General features: G+C 48.4%; 1 protein-coding gene across 1 annotated transcript in view; it reads right to left on the minus strand.

Annotated features, from left to right (window-relative positions):
- LOC103398057 (discoidin domain-containing receptor 2-like) overlaps positions 1-1154 on the minus strand; it is a 17632-nt gene that overhangs the window by 10944 nt on the left and 5534 nt on the right. The window contains 1 exon segment of the mRNA XM_025053429.1: positions 66-250. Coding sequence (XP_024909197.1) covers positions 66-250 — 185 coding nt within the window.

The raw sequence follows: 1154 nt of genomic DNA on the forward strand, positions 1-1154 counted from the left end.
CAACCCCCCCACTACCTTCTCGCTGCCACTCATGTTTTGACTTGTCCTCGGTGGGTTTGACTCACCGTGTTCCCCTGACGGTTCTGCCAGGACTTCCACGTCTGGCCGTCCCTGCTGTAGTTGAGGCGATAAGCTGTGGCGTACTCTTTGCCGGTGCTCCTGGCGTATCGTCCCTGAGTCCCGACCACGGTCAGGAAGGTCAACCTGCCCAGGTCCACCTGGAGGAACATGGAGGTCAGGGATAATTCTTAACTCAGGTTTGGTCTCCATCCATTGATTTGATGCAGTGAAATAGAAATTAAAAAACCCCAAAAAAAACAGTCAAAACGAATCACCTCATCTAGTGGACAGTTTCTGAACTTCACATTTGTAGTGATGTGCCCTTCGCAAGTGATTCGTCCAATATGAACAAATCTTTCATATGACTTGTGACTCCGGAGTCATATGAAGGCTTCGTTCATACTGAACGAATCACTCACTAATCGTGAATGAATCGCTACATGCAAATGAATCACTCTCTGCGAATTAACCGCTCTGTGAATTTATCACTCTCCGCAAATGAATCACTCACTGAGAATGAATCGCTCCCTGCGAAAGAATCGCTCTCTGCGAATGAATCGCTCTCTAATCGCTCTCTGCGAATGAATCCGAAAGAATCGCTCTCTGCGAATGAATCACTCTCTGCGAATTAATCGCTCTGTGAATTAATCACTCACTGAGAATGAATCACTCTCCGCAAATGAATCACTCTCTGCGAATGAATTACTCTTGGCGAACGAATCACTCTCTGCGAATGAATCGCTCAACGCGAATGGATCACTCTCCGCGTCCTTCCTCAGGTCCTCGTTCTTTTATCACGCGACGCAACAAATTTAGTGTCGGAGAACCACAGCCTTCTTTCCTTCTCAAGGCCCGCAATAGGGCTTACAGCGCCACCTGCTGTGAAATGATTCTTTCACGATTCATTCACGTTCAAATTCGTTCATTTGACTGTTCGAGAGTCAAAGATCCGAATCAGTAAAAAGAGTCGGTCTTCCCAACGCTAGTGCACAGGCTATTTGCGTCCTGGTTAGTCACCGTGACCTCACACTCTCCGGTTGCACTGACCGCGGCGGTGGTAACAGGAGAGTTTTGTGCCCCCCTGAGGTGGGGCG

This window comes from Cynoglossus semilaevis, chromosome Z (assembly GCF_000523025.1).
Source record: "Cynoglossus semilaevis isolate Cse_v1.0 chromosome Z, Cse_v1.0, whole genome shotgun sequence".
NCBI lineage: Eukaryota > Metazoa > Chordata > Actinopteri > Pleuronectiformes > Cynoglossidae > Cynoglossus > Cynoglossus semilaevis.